We start from the raw sequence: 16,049 nt of genomic DNA, 5'->3' as shown, positions 1-16,049 counted from the left end.
ACATGTGCTTATGAACTTAACAAATTCAAACAGGACAAGCATTTCATATGACCATGTCATTTGATCCTTTTGCCTTTGTGTAAGCCTGAACCCCGGTCCGTCATTCGCCACAAAAATGGCAGAGCTTCAACTTTCATTTGCATTTTCATCACGAAGCTCCCTGCCAGGCCTGGGTGGGCTCAAAAGCCCTGTTTTCCTCTAAAAGGAGGCCCAGTTCCAGTGCAGTGTTGCAGGGGGCTGCAGTTCCCCCTCCTCCCACTCCTCTCCCCTGCCGACAGGCTGGACCAGCACAGCCAGAGAGCGATTGGCTCTGTGCTTTAGGCTGTGTGATTCTCTGCAGCAGGGTAATGTCACCCTGGCTCACCATCACAGCTCATTCTGTACTTTTATTCTCTGAGCCCTTAAACGGTTCATTAGCCTTTAACAAGACTGCAGAGCCCACTCCAAACCCCAATGTTAACCCCTCTCTCTCTGGATCACACTCTCCCTCTCTGTCTGAGCTTCTGCCATTCCTCTTATCTTATCTCTGTCCATACTCCTTGTCGACGCTGCAGTTTCAGTTCCAGCGTTGAGACCCAGTTTGTGATTCTGATCACTGCCAGAAATGTCTAACAGCACATGGGGATAAATGGTGGGGGTTGGTTTGGACTGCAGCCCTCCTCACGGACACCCACCCTGAATGGAGTACATTGATGCTTCTCTATCCTGCTTACTCCCCCCCTTACTCGCCCTGTCCCTCTTTCCCTGGATTGTCATTCCCTGAATGGGCCTTTCAGGACTCGAGGCTCGCAGGCTGAGATACAAAACCTTCCTCCTCAAGATAAAGGGACAGAGTCCTGGGCCTTCTGAAGGCGTTAGTCAGCTAGTCACAACCAGCAGGACTCATCACACTTAAACTGTGAACACACAACATAAACCGTTTAACTATCAGAAAACAAACAGGACACTGTGTGCTGAATTCTAGCTGGTTCAGGAGTGACACAACTGAATGTAAACGATGCTTTTTAATCCAATGCCTGTTATATTGACTGCTGTCAAGCTTCTGAATCCTTATTTATACTTTCGCATCAAATTTACACCTTTGTTTACATATTCCATTTTTACTGTTCTCTAGTACTGCTCTGGTACCGCTCTGTAAAATGGACCTTTAAGTCTAAACGCAAAGAAAGTTGTGATATTCTGTCATCAAACTCTTCACTTGAACTTGTTCTGTCATAGCCTGAACAACACTTAAATGAATCTAAGAAAAGCAGTGAAGTTAGCTAAACTGTTTGTATCTCGGGGACATTATGAACCCAGACTTAAATGTTTGATTTCCAACATATCAGGAAGGGAGAGCATTTTCAGATTGTGTTTAACCAACACAAATAATCACAAATTATAGTGCTGTCACTTGTGTGGGTAAATATACGTTTCTAATATTTGTCTGAACGCAAATCTTTCACTCATCCTTCATCCTGTCTAACTTTCCCCCTCTTCTTTTTCTAGGGTGTCCCACAGCTCCCTTGTGCCAAGGCGCTCTACAACTACGATGGCAAAGAACCAGGAGACCTCAAGTTCACCAAGGGCGACGTTATCATCCTGCGACGGCAAGTGGACGAAAACTGGTACCACGGGGAGATGGGCGGCGTCCACGGCTTCTTCCCCACCAACTTTGTGCAGGTCATCAAGCCGCTTCCGCAACCACCACCTCAGTGCAAAGCTCTGTATGACTTTGAGCTCAAAGACAAGGAGGCGGACAAGGACTGTCTGCCTTTCTCCAAGGTGAGACACTGCAGCACCCACAGTTCTGCCACATGGTCCCTGTAGTAAAACAAAAATACCTCTCATTACTCTGACAGTCTGTCTTCCAGGCATTCATTTTCTCAGGGCTGTAAGCTACAACACATAAAGAAATGCTTCATGTTAGAGCCAGACATCTTGATGAACAGCTGTAATTAAGCTGCAGAGAATGAATGCCATACAGAGCACGGCTCGCTTTAACTACAGTAATTAAGCAGTTATATCTATCCAGCTGTTTGGGTCACACTTTGAGGTTTATGTATTCTGTCATCAGTTGTTTATACACCAAATCAGCAACAACAGAAAAACAGCTTACTAAGTAGTTTTCCAAACAGTAAAAATGCCCTAGACCTCTGTGCTTTTACTCTTCGGGATGCCTTTTTAATAGAACATTGTCCCTACCTCATTATTTCTGTTCAAGGTTTGTTCCTCCAGGATGAGAAACTCTCTTAGCTCACAGCATCCTTAATTAGGCTCTTCCTCATGCGGCGCTCCTCGCTTTCCGTCTTGACTTTTTTAGGATGATATCCTGACTGTGATCCGCAGAGTGGATGAAAACTGGGCAGAGGGAATGCTGGGAGATAAAATTGGAATTTTTCCCATCTCATATGTTGAGGTAAGGAAACTGAAAATGTCAAAATGTCACCAATCATTCGGGGGTGTTTGTGCCACAGGAAGATCAGCAAAGAGCAAAGATCCTTTGAACTCCTTTTCCTTCTACACCTTGCAAGCTGTGTACGATACTTCTTCTATTTCCTTTTGAAACGTTTCACAGAGCCACTGAAGGCGTCTTTGAAGATTTTGACAGTCGCAGTCTCTCACTCCCTGAGCTCCACAGGTCTCACTTAAAAAGGTTTAGAAATAATCCTGACATAAGTAAGAAGTAAATCTTTGTCCTTTAAAGATGATTTCATTTCTCACATAAATGCTGTCAGAGGCAGTGCGGTCTTTTGTTGTGAATTTTATCAAAACCTTTTCAGCACCATAAAAGAGTCTGAGAATAGTGCCTCGGTCTGAAGAAGAAGCTGCATTGACGTGTTTTGCTGCTTGTCCAAAGAAGAGCACTTTTCTCAAAAGCTGTGACAGTTTTCTTTATTCATTTCAAATGTTTTCAGTGCTTTTAATATTCATATATTTATACACTGAGGGAGTGAGGCAGAAACCGAATGCTGACTGTCTTAAGCTATATATTGTTTGGTTGTGCACTGCAGGAGCCACTGAAGCAGAACAGAATGTTTTGTTGTCCTCTGGAAAGATGTTTTGGTTTACTACTTCAGCTGCAAACATATAGAGTGGTCCAAAATGCTCTTTAATTTTTGCACAGCCACTGAATATCTAGGCCGTTGTTTGTTTTATTGCCCCGGGAACTTTTGTTGCCTTTTTCAGTTGTTTATATTACAGCTGCCCCTTAAAATGAAACAATTGAAATCATCAGATGGGAAGGCCCCTGTGGAAGACTTTATCAGGTTCAACCACTGCCCTGTTATTTTTTTTTAGCATCATTGTACACAGAGTAATGCAGGAGAAACAGTATGGCAGGCTGTAAACTTCACAAACCAAGTCTCAGAATGACCCTTCAGTGTTTCATTTTTTACCAGAGCTGAATGATCCACAGAGGTCCCCTCCTCTGCAAACAGAACAAAGCGGCAATAAAACCCACAGAAACTCTGAATGACGCAGTTTCACATTAAAACTCAGTGTTTCTACGACTCGCTCTGGCAGCTGAGGGGCTGTGAGCTGAGCTGCAGCTAGAATATTTGTGGGGGCCAACTCTTATGTTCTTAAAAATCCACCTACATGAGTCCATGTTTGACTTGTAAATCACGTTTTTTTTTTAGTTTTCCATAAGAGACGTCCATCATTCAGACATTTCTAGTCTAATAATTTCCGTTTTCAAGTCCCCTCATTGACGTTTTCAACTGGATCTTTAAATGAAAGATTTTGCTCCGCTAGTGATTTACCCGTTTGGTGCTTTGCAGAACCCAAAAACTTGTTAACCTGATTTGACTGGTACAGCCTTTGTTTATTTACTACTGATCTATAATTGCTTTAAAGGGTGATTTTTAAATTGAATGAGCTAAAGGTTCCTCACCTGTTTTTTTGTTGTTGTTGTTTGTTTAAGGACTGCTTCTTTGACTTATGTGCTGACATGTCAGTGATGAACCTGCACAGGTTCTCTCCTGGATTGGAGTTAAATGCTTTGCTTTTATGTCCTAAGTATAGGGAGCTGCTCGGGGCAACATGTGACAGCAAGTGAGAGCACCCAGTGATTAACTGAAACCTTTTCAGTGCTCCTCTTTTGAATTTTACACCATAGATGCACACCACAGTACGTCACCTGAGAAGGTGACAAAGTCTGAACTTTTAAAGCTGACTTAGAACCATCGACTTCCACAGACTATTCTCTCTCATGTACAGACTTGATGGATCTCTCTTCTGCTCCTCACCTCTTAAGATAGCGGTCTTCTATGTCAGTCACCTGTATGATAGAAACTGACAGTTGTCATGATTGTTTTAATACCGTCAGCTCCATCACCCCTGTCTCCCTGTCTGTTATTTCCACCTTACAATTCTCTCTTTATTACTCCCCTGCCTCTCTTCCTTCTTCACAGTTCAACTCAGCAGCTCGTCAGCTTATAGAGTTGGACAAGCCGTCAGACTCCAACGGGGACTCGGGTGAGGGGGCCTCCTCGGGGCCCCAGAGCAACGGCGCTCAGCGGGCAGGAGAGAAGAAGAACAGCAAGAAGCGACATTCCTTCACATCTCTCACCATGTCCCACAAACCCATGCTAGCTCCTCCCCCCCAGCGACACTCCATGGAGATCAGCGGGCCGGTACTCATCAGCTCCAGCAACCCCACAGCAGCAGCCCGAATCGGAGAGATCAGCGGGGGTCTTTCCTGCAGTGCACCTTCACAGGTGAGAGATTACACAAGAAGGGAGACTGAGAAGGAGCTACTGCTGCTGCATTTTATTTATTTATTTATTTATTTATTTATTTATTTATTTATTTATTTATTTATTTATTTATTTATTAGCACACATATAAGAATACATCAAAATAGGATTAACAAAAACATAAAAGGTGTGTCAGGAGAGGTCAAGAAGCCAACAGGCTTTATACAAGGGACCTCACCTCTTAAGAGGCAAATAAATCAACTAAACAAATCGAATTACACAATTTCAAAACAAAATTAAATATAAACACGTATACAGTAACCTATACACGTATTCATACACACACACTTAGACACATACATACAATAGAAAGACTGAGAATGTTAACCCTCTATCAGCTAAATGAAACAGGCATTGATCTATTAAAAATGGAGTGAAATGAGTGAGTTGATGGGAAAAAAAAATATATATATATATATTTTATATATGCAAAAGTTTGACCTCATGGATTAAATGTGAAGACAGTTTCCTTCTAAAAATCTCTGTAGACGAAGAGCCGTGTTTTTTGGAATTCCATATTTGTACCCCACGATATCTGATGGAAAACTGACCGTGTTTGGTTTTATAAAAAGGAAGATGAAGATGATCAATCTGTCTGGTAGAATATGAATGAATCTGGGAATTCAGTTTTAAAAAATTATGAAATGATGATGGTAAAGAAAAAGGTACGAACATATATTTATATATAAACACATATCTGATGTATATTGATATCATAAACTGAAAGAATGTTTCGTTTTTTGAAGAGGGGGGCAGATGTTTCTGTTGCTTTGGAGAAAGTTGCCAACAAAACGTTTCTGCAACATATAAAGTTTAAGAAGGTGAGAGAGATAAGTGTTTGCCCAGACAATATTACCATAAATCAAATACGGATAAATCATAGAGTAATATAAGGTTAACATACAAGATAAATGAATAAAACTACGAAGTTTGCTGATGATCCCAAAGGACTTCACAATTTTTTTCTGAGTAAATTTAATATGATTTTTCCAATTTAACTTCTCATCCACAAGGATTCCTAAGAATTGAGTTTGTGACACTTGAGAAATGTCATTTCCATCTATTGAAACTTTAGCATAATCCTTCTGATACCTACTTCCTTTACCTGTGAATATGATGAAATTTGACTTTTTACTATTTAATGAAAGCTTATTAAGTTTAAACCATTTTGCGGCACTCACCAATTCTTCATTTGTATTATTTATGAGGGTGTGTAAGTCACTGTGAGATCAGATCATGTTGGTATCATCAGCAAAAAGAATAGGAGAAGAAAGTTTGCAAGCTAAAGGGAAGTCATTAATATAAATAAGAAATAACAAAGGTCCTAATACAGATCCTTGTGGTACTCCACATGTTACATTAAGAGTGCTTGAAGCACAACCATTGATTACCACATACTGTTCTCTCTCACTCATATAATTGGTCAACCACTTCAGTGTGTCACCTTGAAGACCATAATGTTGTAATTTAGCAAATAAAATATCGTGATTGACAGAGTCAAATGCTTTAGACAAGTCTAAAAAAATGTTATTTTCATGTAAATGTGTAACTATTCTTGAGTAAATTAACTTCTCGAGAATTTTTGAGAAACAAGGTAAAGTGGATATAGGACGATAATTTGTAAAATTTCTTTGATCACCAGATTTAAACAGTGGTATCATTTTTGCTCTTTTAAGCTCTTTCGGGACAACACCAGTGGCCAGAGATCGGCCCAGGGTATGAGTAAGAGGTTCCAATATGTAATCTGATATTTCCTTAATTAAAGAACTACCAATTTCATCATCATTTTTTTAGATTTTTAATGATGGCACTTACTTCCTTTAGCTGTGGGGGCTCAGAATTTGAGATACAGCTGTAACTTTTTTCTAAGTAATCTAAAGGGCAGCCCATTGTGTTGTCAATTTCATTGGAGAGAGAAGCACCTATATTTGCAAAACAGTTATTAAAGCCACAAGAGATTTCATATGGATCATTAATGAGTTTATCACCATTCAGAAACTGAGAACTCGTGCCTAAAGATTTTTTCTTCTTTTCATTTAGCAGTTGGTTGATTTATTTGTTGATTCTTTAAACTTCTTTGAAAAGTATATTTTCTTAGCTGTACGTAAAATATGCACATACTTATTTTTGTAAGTTTTATATTCTTTCAAATTAAGGGGAGTTGAATTTGATATATATCTTTTGTATAACTTGTTTTTTTTCATAGAGGATTTTTTTAAGACCTGAGGTGAACCAAGGTTTGTGAAAATCAACTTTTTTTTCTTTAATCCTCTTGAGGGGAAAACATTGGTTCAATGAGCTAACAATTTCATTCATAAAAAGGGAGTAGGTTAATTCCGGATCTTTTTCATGAAGAACTTTTTCCCATGACATGTTTGCTATTTTCAATATAAAAATGTCCATATTTTTCTTGGTGTATAATCTCTTGTAACTAATAACTGGCTTTTTTGTTTCTTGAACCTTATAAGCCACACAAAAAATTGGCAAATGATCAGAAATGTCAGTATGTAATATACCACTATTTGATTCCCAATCAAAGAAGTTTGTAAAAAATATTGTCAATTAGAGTTGCAGTTGTATCTGAGATCCTAGTTGCCATATGAATTAGAAGATAAAAGTAATTTGAATACGTTGTATTTAGAAATTCTGCAGTTTGTATATGATTCTCACTTTTAAATAGATTGATGTTAAAATCTCCAACAAGATAGCAAACTTTACCCTCTTTTGATATGACTTCAAGCACATCTGTTAACTGTTTGTTAAAAATATCAGTATCTGTATTGGGTGGACGATAAATAACACCTAAAATTATGTTTCTTCCCCCAAGGGAGGGGCTTGACATAATTTTAAGAAATACACATTCTGCGATGTTGGATTCAAAAGTCCCAAGATCACCTCTGCTGATGAACTGGTAATCTTTGTGAATGAAGAGAGATACTCCTCCTCCAGTTCTTATTTCTCTTGTCCAATGGATAGCTTTATAATCAGAAATATCATACAATGAAACTATGGATTCATTTAGCCATGTTTCAGTTAAAGCTATTATAGAAAACTTATGATCCAAGCATGAAAGATAATGGTTTAAATTGTCGATAAGAAAAGAATAGAACAGAAACTACTTTTTTCATATAACAAATGTGGCACATTTAGAAAATCATGAAACACAGTTAAAAGCACAGCATACACTTCATGAAAAGGGAATAAAAACAGACACATTAGTCTTATATGTAGTCTAGTAATGATATGCAGGCAGCGGGTTGTTAACGTAAATATTGAAGGGTTAATAAAGCAGGCTGGAGCGTTCACCTAGTAGTAGGTATGTAGTTATTTAGACCAAAAGTGATTTACAATTGAGCACAGGTTTAAAATTTAAAAAAATCAGAATTCCCCTTTAAATCAGTGACCTGGATGAGTAGTCTCTCTTAACCAGCTAATTTGTCAATATCCTGTTCAGTGGTTCTTAATTGCAACCGTGTTTAGGAAACAAAAAGACACAATACACATTCCAGCTCCTTTCTTTTGTTCCCACTAGATGTTTGTTGCTTCTCAGAGGCTCCACTCTCCTCCTGTCAGTAATTAGGCCCACTTCCCTTTTTCCCCATCATACCAAACAGGCCATTGCTCCATCCAAGCGTTTGAAATCATGGATGCGTGACTCCACTCGTCCACAAAAAACGACTGAAGCTAAGCCCTCAAGGTTTCCACACACCGATCCCGACATGGCAGGAACCTACAGCTGCTTTATGGCTGCTAGCTGCTGGAGATCGGTGCTCGACAGTCAGGCAACAGATTTACAAGAGCAGAGTGTCCTGCTGATTTCTTTGAGTTAAAGACACTTAATGCATTAAATTAAAAAGTCCCAACTGATAACAATACTATGTAAACATTATAAAATACACCCAATAGCTCTCACCAGTCATACATTCATTTAGAACTAAAAATTCATATTTTCCAAGTTTGGGTGAAAGAAAAGATCCAATCAAATGAACGTGATCTGGATCAGGAATTTCAAATGTCTTCACTCTTATCTGCAGCATTGCTGATCATGTTCATGCAGTATCTGGTTTTCAACGCTTCAATGCTCAGGGAGTTTTTAGCTTATTCAGAATTTCTTTATTTTCCTCCTCCTTGTTTGTTTTCACTCTTCAGTGTACTTTCTGTGTTGTCCGGATGCTGCAGATTCACTAAAATGCCTCATTCTGAAACTCCCTATTAGACTCAATCATTAATCTTTCATCTGCAGTGTGTTTCTGTGCCTCTGTGTGAGAGAGGGAGAATAGGAGAGGGCTTGTCTGCAGTGGATCTTAAAAGTCTGTCTTCCTTTTTTATTTAGACCAAAACATTTTGTATGTTGGTGTGATTTATGTATCATCAAAGAGTTTTCTCAGGAAGTACAGAAGCTGTAAACACATTTTTGAAGGACTTCAGAGATTTCCTCACATCATTACAAGGACATTTTAGAAAATTTGTGAAAAAGAATATGAATATCTTTGCCTGTAAACCGATCATTTGCAGTGAATCAAACAGGGCTGGTTGCTTTACAGATCTTTGTGTTTAATAACAACACAATAAAGACTCTCTGGGCAATGTATGCACAGCCTCATCCCCCCCCTTCACCTCTACTCATCTTCCCTCCCTCCACAGCCCAGACAAAAAAACAACAAAGGTAAGCCCTTGTTGCCTCTGGGGGCTGAGTAGTCTGTCTCGTACATGAAAACAACTCCCATCTATTACTGCACTAGACATTACATAGAGCTGGACGATGGGGCAAAAAATGTGGTCTCAAGTTTGTTTGTTTTTATGATCAATCGGATATTTTACTGGATATAACATAAGACAATGCTGCCGGTTTGAACTGTTCATTAAGAGTGTACACAAAGGTTGGCATTTTATGTATTTCGTTTGGCCAGTTATTACCCTGACTAAAGCAGCAACTTAAAATGAAGTGTTAATCCAGTGCTTTTAACTCTACAGTATTTAAGTAGGAGCTGCAAGCTCTAAGAGCTTTACCACCATATCAAAGTTAGAAAATGTTTCACTTAGGATACCTCCAGTTTACGGGGATCACTGCAGCGCTCTCCTTTCCATAATTAATGTATCTGGGAATTAAAACAGCTTAAAACACTGAATTAAACTGTTTAGTGTTTAAAGAAATCTGTGTTTCTTTGATGGTCTTTGACACGGCTCTAATCACATTTAAGGAGGTGCAGGCTGAGGGTAAATCCCAGCTTGTATTTCTATTTAACTTGTGATTACCAGAGAACTTTATCTGGTAAAAAAGTATGTGTTATTAAATGACTCAGATCTTAACAGTCACATGACAATGGAAATGTTTTAATGACTGAGATATACAAGCTTAAAACTGAAGAATGACTGTCTACTGTTGTTATGGGCTGTTTTTAAAATCCATATTGAGTAAAAAAAAAAAATCATTATTCATGTAAGAGTTATTTGTGATCGAGTCCTTTCAAGCCAGAAAGATATGACAAGAAAAATATTATTTAAAGAAGTATAATCAGCTTTACAAATCCTCCATGTGCGGGTTTGTTTCCGTCAGTCGTTTCACAAACAGTCACCTTTGAGCGCACTCTTACATTATTTCTTTCGCTGGCACACCCAGTGCACAGCAGATAAGGAGTGAGTGTAGATTGAATCTGAGGCTGGCATGCTTTCTGGAACGTTCACCTTTTGAGGCGGCTCTGTCTGGGGCAGTCATGCATGCAGAGAGAGCGCTGGCTACAGGGAGATATTGTGTGTCCAACAGTATGGCCTTGTTACCAGGACACCACCGTGACTCACGTGGATGACTGCTCGGAGAAGCCGACTCTCTTTATATGTCCTATGAAATGTCCTGTTGTGTGGTCAGCTGGTTTCTACCCACCAATCAGATCATCTAATTACCACTGTGGTTAAGTCACCAGGAAACAGTCCCACACTAGTGCCTCACTGTCGTGTATCATCCATTGAGAGTATTTTTAGCGGCACGTTTATTAGTCATGTGTGAGCGGAGTTTGCCCTTTAAATTGGATTCATGATGTAATAATCCTCCTTTCCCATTTGTTGACAGGTTCACATTTGCACAACTGGACTTATCGTGACCCCGCCCCCTAGCAGTCCTGTTACTACAGCAACCGTCTTCACGTTTCCTTCGGAGACGAGCTATACATCTATCCCTGTGGTAAGTGTAATCCTCTGAATGTTTTTAAACAACAGGCCAAAAGAGAAAAATTATCATAATTGGAGAAACTGATTCTATCCATTTAATACCCTTTTTATTTCAAGTGAACACCTTAGGGTGCTTTATGATAAGATGCATAGCAGAATTTATTGCATTTTCATAAAGGTGCAAACAGATACACTTGTGAATTTATTCAATTAACTTTTTCTCATTAAATTCAAGATAGGCATATTATTTTGCACAAACATTGACATTTCTCAGTCTTTGTGCAATTTTCAATAAATATGGAAATTCAGTGTTTTCAAAATCATCACATTCAGTTTTTATTAACATTTGACACAAAGTCCTAAATTTATAGGTAATGGGTTTATGTTTTTTTTAGATGATTTTGGGGTATTTTTAAATGCACAGAATCTACAACCAAACTAAAAAGTAATAATCTATAATGATTATTAAAGTGTGTTAGAAAAAAAGAACATACAACACACAAAACACATTTTGTCATCATTATTTGTCAAATTGACACACAAAAACATAAATTCTGAAAAATATCAACAAAATATTTCTGAACTCCACACAGGCTAAAGGAGCTCTGCATTGTTTGAGCTTTCCTTAATGTAATGAGCAGAATGAAAAACGATTTAATGTGTGTGTATCTGCAACAGTACAGAGCCCACTTTGGTAACTTTTGCTGCTTGTAATGCCATTTCTTGCTATGCGTCTTATCCCTAAACATCAGTGCAACCTGACGATTTTGTACCTTGTGTAATTAAAGCTTGAGATAGTGTTGCTTTTATTTGACATAAATTTAAAGCAGATTATGCAAAAAGCCATCCACTGGCCAGATAGCGGCCACCTCCTTCTGCCTGACGGTTCTGAGTGCAGGTGAACATGATGATCTCATAAATGAATGCACTAAGTTTGAAGTTTTAACATGAAAAGTAGAACACCTATCTTTCCACTGCAAAGAGAATGAAAGCTTCACTTATGCAATGTTTCTAGATTTCATTAGTTTTAACACGATTATGTAAACATTAATCTATTTCCATCAGTGCACATAGTAAAGTTACTGTAAGTTACATAGTAAAGAGTATCTGATGCCAACATGCAATTTAGTTACTTCAGACTTTGAAATTGTGAAACAATGTTAATCTGTTGTTCTGTAACGTATGTGGAATGAGATACAGTAGCTAATTTATCACACAGTAAGTGAACAAACTTCATAAAGATAATAACATGGACAAATCTTCTGAGCGGAAATGAACTCGTCTCTGACACACTTAGGCTGTGGTAAAAAAAAAAAAATCAGTACTTCTAAAAATGTCCAGAAATCCCTTCAGCCCACACAGAGCAGCAGGCCTACTTCCTGTCTGTCTATGTGTATGCTCTGGCATGTGGAGTTTTTGAATGAGCAGGAATGTGTACACAAAAGGTTGTGCTCTCCGCTCCACTTGGGAACCCTACATGATGTTTTTGTATAGATGATTTCTCTGGCCTGCAGGCAACCTAATTATCTCAGCTCAAGCGTCAGCAGTGAACCGAAACGCACATCGACTATCGCACATACACATAGGCCTATACACATACCACAGTGCTGCCTGAGCACCACTCTCCTCCAGCGTTGTGTCATGGAAGCTATTACTCTGCTGCTCAGAGCTGCCAATGTTTGTATGGAAAGGCATGTCTTGTTCCACGGTGCAGGAGTTGGCTTCATCATCATCCTAAAAGACAGTTCAATATACTGTGTTTAATTTTATGGACTCTGTGTTGATATGGCCGGTTTAAAGGTAATTTCAATATTCTTAACTTGCCTCCTTTTTTTAAAACAAATGTCAGAGTCTTAATGAGCTGGCAGCCACATGAAAAGCTGTAATGGATGCACATCATCCTGACAGTCAAAAGTGCCTTAGTGAGAGACATCCTATCAAACATATCGACATCATAACAAGAGGATCCTACAAAGATAGACCTTTGTGTTCAAGGGGAAACATTTCTTATTTTAAAGCCAAAAACAGTCATGACGGCTGTCTTGAAATCCACCCGACTATATCGACAAAAACAGTGGTTTTACCTTCAGAACTCCAGCGTTTTTTGTCCACTGACACAATGGTTCGTACTTTTGTGTGGATCTTTATTGCACTAACACTGTGTAGGATCTAAACCCAACTTTGTAAAAGACACACATTGAGCCATACAAACTAACAGGTTTCTGCAGCAGTAGACCGATGAAGGTGAAACTAATCATTTAGTCAATGCAGCGTTGTGTCTTTGAGGAGACTGGTGTTACAGAAAGGTCTCACTCTGTGTGTTTCATTACTGCTATGTTGTCAAGACTCTTTTGAAAACAATCTGCGAATGAAAAAAAAAACAAGCACTTTAGTAGACAAACTGTGATCGGGACTTCCCTGCAGGGATTACAATGCAGCCATTACCGTCTGTTCCTGGATGCCGGAGAAATCTCCTGGAGAAATTCTACAACAAGTGTGCCTGTTATCATTTAGAGCCCCAAAAAAGTGAATTTAAGGCCCAGGTTAAAAGGCTTTTAAATTCAACTGTAATTACTGTCATGTAATCCAGTAGCACAGTGAAATTAAGGAAATGTCAGTGCTCTTTTAACAGCAGGATGCCATCTTTAGCCTCCAGTCAAAAGCCAGAGTTTCTCTCGACATTGCAGATGATCAAAAAAGGGAAAACATGTGAGTCATGTTGAATCCGCTCATGCTCGGTTAGAGGCTCGCTCTGAAGTGTGTCTGCAGACATGTTTTTTCATTTCATATGGTTCCAATTAAATGCTGCAACGGATTTAACATCGAGCTACGTGGTCTCCTAGCAACAAACAAACAAGCAGAATAGGAAATTCTCAGTTGCAGGGGGAAGTCAGGGACAAGACTACAACGTCTGCCAAACCAGACTCTCCCTTTAGTGTTTGCAAACCGTAGGGAATATCCCAGATGACAGATGATCTCTCATTCTCTTTCCCTCTTTTGTGGCTCATAAACACACTGCTTTCTCTTCTTACGCAACAAATTCACTGTTTTTCGAGTGCTTGAGTTACTTGTTTTTGTCTCTCTGCTTCAAACTGAGAGGAACTTAATGATGAATTGTTGTGAGATTGTAATTAAACCCTTTATAACTTCTAATACTAGTTTCTGTTCTTCTTTTACAGGATGCGCTCCCACCACCCCCACCTCCTCCCCCACAGCAGTCCTCTGCCGATGGAGCAGCGTATTCATTGGCCGGTGGACAGAGGCCCTCCCCCAGCATAAGCGACCAAAGTGGGAGACAAAGACCCACAGTGTGAGTTATAAAAACAGTCCCACACTAAAATATGCAGTCTTCTTAAATGTGCAGTGAAATGTCAGAGTCAGTTTGTGCACAAATGGCTCAGGGCTTTAATGCCCATGCTCGGTTTTGCCTGTCTGTGACCCCCCCTCACAGCTGTCAGTGGGGGGGGGCTGCAGAGTATGAGCATGTGCACAGGTGAAGGGGTCAGAACCTGTGGAGGACGGTCTCCTGGGTCTTATTGGAGATCCTCGCCGTCACCCCTGACTTCTGAACTCCCTCACCTTTCCCCTCATTACTCCCTTTTAAAGACACCACACACCTGACAAGAATTAGATCCACTCATGCCTGCTCTCCTGCCCTCGTCTGCCTGTGTGTGCATGTCGGACTCTGAAGCATTCGCGTTCCCTTCCCCCCTGACAACATTGATATCAGACTGAAAACATCCCAGCGGAGATCTGCACTCTGCCAGTCGAAGCTGCCTGTTCTGGCTCTGCTGTAGAGAGACGACCCGCAAATTGTTTTGTCCTCCAGTGCTGATTTTCTCTAGGTCAGGGGCCACAGTCCCTGCTGGAGGGTCTCAGAGGCGATGATGACAGATGTACAGCTAGGCTGCAGGATAAATCCGGAACAAATGGTGTGCTGTGACGAAACTGTGAAACCGCTTTTTATTATGCCATATGGGGGTGAAATCCTCATGTTAACTCACATTAGCTCCATGTTTTAGTTGTTTGTTAGTGAAATTCCTGATTATTTTTTTTTCTTCTTTTTCTTTATCTAGCTATGTGGCCATGTTCCCCTACACTCCCCGCAAGGAAGATGAGCTGGAACTGAGGAAGGGAGAGATGTTTCTGGTGCTGGAACGCTGTCAGGACGGCTGGTTCAAGGGCACCTCCATGCACACTGGCAAGATCGGAGTCTTCCCTGGGAACTACATGAGCCCAGTCAGCAGGTCAGTCTGTAGTCCATGCTGACTCATTTATTAGTGTCAACATATTGTACACTCATATATGACTGATGTCATATTTATTAGTCTGTGATGCATAGCCATAGGTTAATACTTCCATCTGTTTATGTATTTTAGATAACTTATTATTTTTATGTAGGCTGTAGGAGAAATGTTGTCTGCATAACCTTTTTTAAATTGATCTAAAATAAACCCATAGTAGTGTTAGAAAACTTTGTTTGTGTCATTCAGATTTACATTGTGGATGACATTACTATGCTTCATTATAAGGGTCTAAAACCTGTTGACAACAAGCGACCCGTGTTGAAGCCGTGGGGTCCTTTTATTGATTTGAAATAAAAACCTTGCTGCTAGAGCGTTACTTAACTTGTATAACCTTTAGGATGTGTAGATTGTGAGGATAGAACGAATCTGAACATTGACTTGACATCACAATAATAAGAAGTAAAACTGTAGACGCTGTTTTTCAATTGCACCGGTAATACTATCAGAACACCTGTGTTTTCTGCCCATTTGTTCTGCCTCCCGAGAAGACGACGTAGTTAAAATATTTTATGGAAATTAAATAGATACTCCTCAATGTTTCTACATTCAAAATAGTTCAGCATTTTTATGTTTTTTGATTTAATTTAGCTAAATTTGATGAAAAACATGTTGTATGTATTGCACAATACTGTCAATACTTTCATCTGTTATTATGGTTTATTGATTAACATAGACTTTAAAGGCTTTATATGTGATGTTTTGATCCAGCAGATGTCGCCCTTGAGCACCAGCATGAAACCAAAACAACTTGCAGTGCATTGTTGTGTTAGCATGCTAATGCTAGCGATCTTTATTATGCTCGTATCTTCACACTGCATGTAAATTTACCTGAAATGAG

General features: G+C 39.4%; 1 protein-coding gene across 2 annotated transcripts in view; it reads left to right on the top strand.

The window, feature by feature from the left end:
- Positions 1–16,049, top strand: part of sh3rf1 (SH3 domain containing ring finger 1) — a 46,855-nt gene that overhangs the window by 23,283 nt on the left and 7,523 nt on the right. Inside the window, exons 3-8 of one of the 2 annotated variants that reach the window (XM_061029418.1) lie at positions 1,501–1,764; positions 2,303–2,398; positions 4,395–4,700; positions 10,807–10,917; positions 14,084–14,214; positions 14,981–15,151. In XM_061029418.1, the coding sequence (XP_060885401.1) occupies positions 1,501–1,764; positions 2,303–2,398; positions 4,395–4,700; positions 10,807–10,917; positions 14,084–14,214; positions 14,981–15,151 (1,079 nt within the window). Of the gene's footprint in view, positions 1–1,488; positions 1,765–2,302; positions 2,399–4,394; positions 4,701–10,806; positions 10,918–14,083; positions 14,215–14,980; positions 15,152–16,049 lie in introns of both variants that reach the window. The other variant, XM_061029409.1, reaches the window with a different exon arrangement.

This window comes from Labrus mixtus, chromosome 3 (genome assembly GCF_963584025.1).
Source record: "Labrus mixtus chromosome 3, fLabMix1.1, whole genome shotgun sequence".
Lineage (NCBI taxonomy): Eukaryota > Metazoa > Chordata > Actinopteri > Labriformes > Labridae > Labrus > Labrus mixtus.
This window is presented reverse-complemented; position numbering and strand designations above follow the sequence as displayed.